We start from the raw sequence: 2,417 nt of genomic DNA on the forward strand, positions 1-2,417 counted from the left end.
TGGGGCAACCATGGACTTCTTTTCTATGGATCATGTCACTCTACAATATCTGAAAATATTTGACAAATTTTCAACACCCATGTCATGTATAATTTTTTGAAGGTAACCCCTCTTTTTCCCTTATATTTCTTTATTTTGTTTTTTTTTTCAATAATTTATGGCTTTTGATTCTTTAATTTTCTGGCTGATTGGAAGCTTTAACATTTGAACTCTTGGATTCTTTTTTTTCTTTTTTTGCATCATTAAGATGCTAATAGTTAAAATCTTTTGAAGGACTTGTAACTTGCATGATTGTTAGATTGAAGGAACATTGTGGCTCAGGTGATTTTTGATATTCTAGATATCGAATGTAGAACACAAAAAGTAATTAGATTCCTTTAATAAAACTTCAAATACTAATTCTAAATGTAGATTTCAATAAATAAATAAATAATTAAATCCCAATTAATTAATAAACAAACAACTTCATTACTTCAAATTTTTTTTTTTTTTAAAGATTGTTGTTAACCATGGTGTTTCACATATTCACTATACAACATTAATAATAATAATAATAATAATAATCAACATTTTTTTGCATGAATAATAACAATTTATAATTTATAAAATTCAAATGAGTTCTAACAAAATTCTTTAATTTTCTTTTATCAATATTGTTTGTTGTTTCTGTGCATATGCATGGGTTACAAGCTAGTGTTAATATAAGCAAACGACTCCTCATGTAAAGGTGTAAACAACCAAAAATTAATTGATTTTTTCACAATATTCTCTAACCAAAATATGTCAGTTGTCGCATAATAAATTATAAACGTTCCAATCTTGCAAGTTAAGCCTCTGAAGGCAGTGTTTTGTCTAGTTGGATAACTCCATAGGCAGTAGCACTTTGAAAGTTCTTTTCTTTCTCTTAAAAGCAATATAATAATATGTGTACGCATAAAATCATAATCAGACATAATTTCTTAGATTCTATGGAACTTTGATTTGCGTCTTTTAACGGTCAATTTGAGCCATCAGTCATCAATGAATAATCCCAAATAAGCCTCAATATCACCAACTTAACTAACATTCAAAGACAACATAAAGTACAAATTAATCACAAAGATATGAAAAACTCAAATCAAAAGCCCTTCTCAATATTATTACTCAATAACTAGGATTAACACATAAATGAAGAACACTAAACTCAAGTTCCAACTGAAGAAAAAAAACACACACCCAATATCAATATTTCCCTCTCTGTTTTTTGTTTTTTTGTAGAGGGGTCAACCAAGGTACAGGTGAACCTTGACAGCCAACAAGAAGGTGCAAATGAGACCAAAGTAAAGTAGGGAATGAATCAGTATGGATGCACCACTCGTCTGAAAGTTACCAAAATCGACACACCCATTGCGCCCAGGCACTTGAAAGAGCAGACCCGGAGTTAAGAGTACAAATAGCACCACAGCCACAAAAATTGGACCCCAATCCGACATCTTTCAAGCTTTCCCTATGTAATTAACTTGGGAATGATTGTTGGAGCTAATGAGATTATGGGAGAAAAATGAAAATAATGATGGAATTGGGAAACTTGGGAGGTGTTTATGTAAGGAAAGAAAAGAGAGAGTGGAGACTAAAAGAGACTTTGGTGGGAAGAAAAGTAGATAAAGAGAGTGTGGGGCGGAGACTTATTAAGGGAGTTAATCACTTGGTTCCACTCCTATAGTCCCTACTTTTGTAACTTGTATACACGTGACAACTGGGAATAACTTGTTAGTCATGCTTGCTTTGAACAAATCACACTACTGTTTTGGTTTTAGTTCTTGTACATTTACAAGAAAATGTATTGTAGAAGCAAATAAAAAAGGGATTTGATTTGATTAGGCCTACATGCATACGATGTGATATTGTGCTTTTATTTTGAAGGTTGTGCACAAAATCAGCTAAAGTTAATGATCTGCTAGCGAAAAAGCTAAAGTTAATTATCAAAAACTCAGTGATTTCTACTTCATGGATAGCCAATTAGCCCTTTTTGGTTCTCTCTCTCTCTCTCTCTCCTTCCTTTGATACATTGAAATGAGAACTTACGAATAAGAATCTTTCTTTCCATGTTTCTTTTACCGCTTCTTTTCAATCTTGATATTGCATTTGGAAGAACAAGGTCTTACTGTTTTTATACACATCAATTTGAGTTCATATGCCCAAGAAGTAACGGATAATTCCTTCAACATAAAGCAAAAGCAATGGATAATTATCATTCATTAAAAGAAAGAAGAAGAAGAAAAAAAAAAAGCATGAAAGAAGTTAATCAAGCCATCTAGGGCAGAGAGGGATCATAAAACAGTTTTTTGCTTCTTTTTTTTTTTATATATATATATTTATATATATATACTATAGTAGTCATCAAATAGTTAACGTCAAAATTGAAAAAAAAAAAAATA

General features: G+C 31.0%; 1 protein-coding gene across 1 annotated transcript; it reads right to left on the reverse strand.

The window, feature by feature from the left end:
• Positions 1-1,112: 1,112 nt before the first annotated feature.
• LOC126718140 (uncharacterized) lies at positions 1,113-1,670 on the reverse strand. Its single transcript, XM_050420222.1, has one exon. It carries the CDS (start codon positions 1,470-1,472, stop codon positions 1,263-1,265), a length of 210 nt encoding a protein of 69 aa, XP_050276179.1. The 5' UTR covers positions 1,473-1,670; the 3' UTR covers positions 1,113-1,262.
• Between the last annotated feature and the right edge of the window lie 747 nt (positions 1,671-2,417).

This window comes from Quercus robur, chromosome 3 (genome assembly GCF_932294415.1).
Source record: "Quercus robur chromosome 3, dhQueRobu3.1, whole genome shotgun sequence".
Classification (NCBI taxonomy): Eukaryota; Viridiplantae; Streptophyta; class Magnoliopsida; order Fagales; family Fagaceae; genus Quercus; species Quercus robur.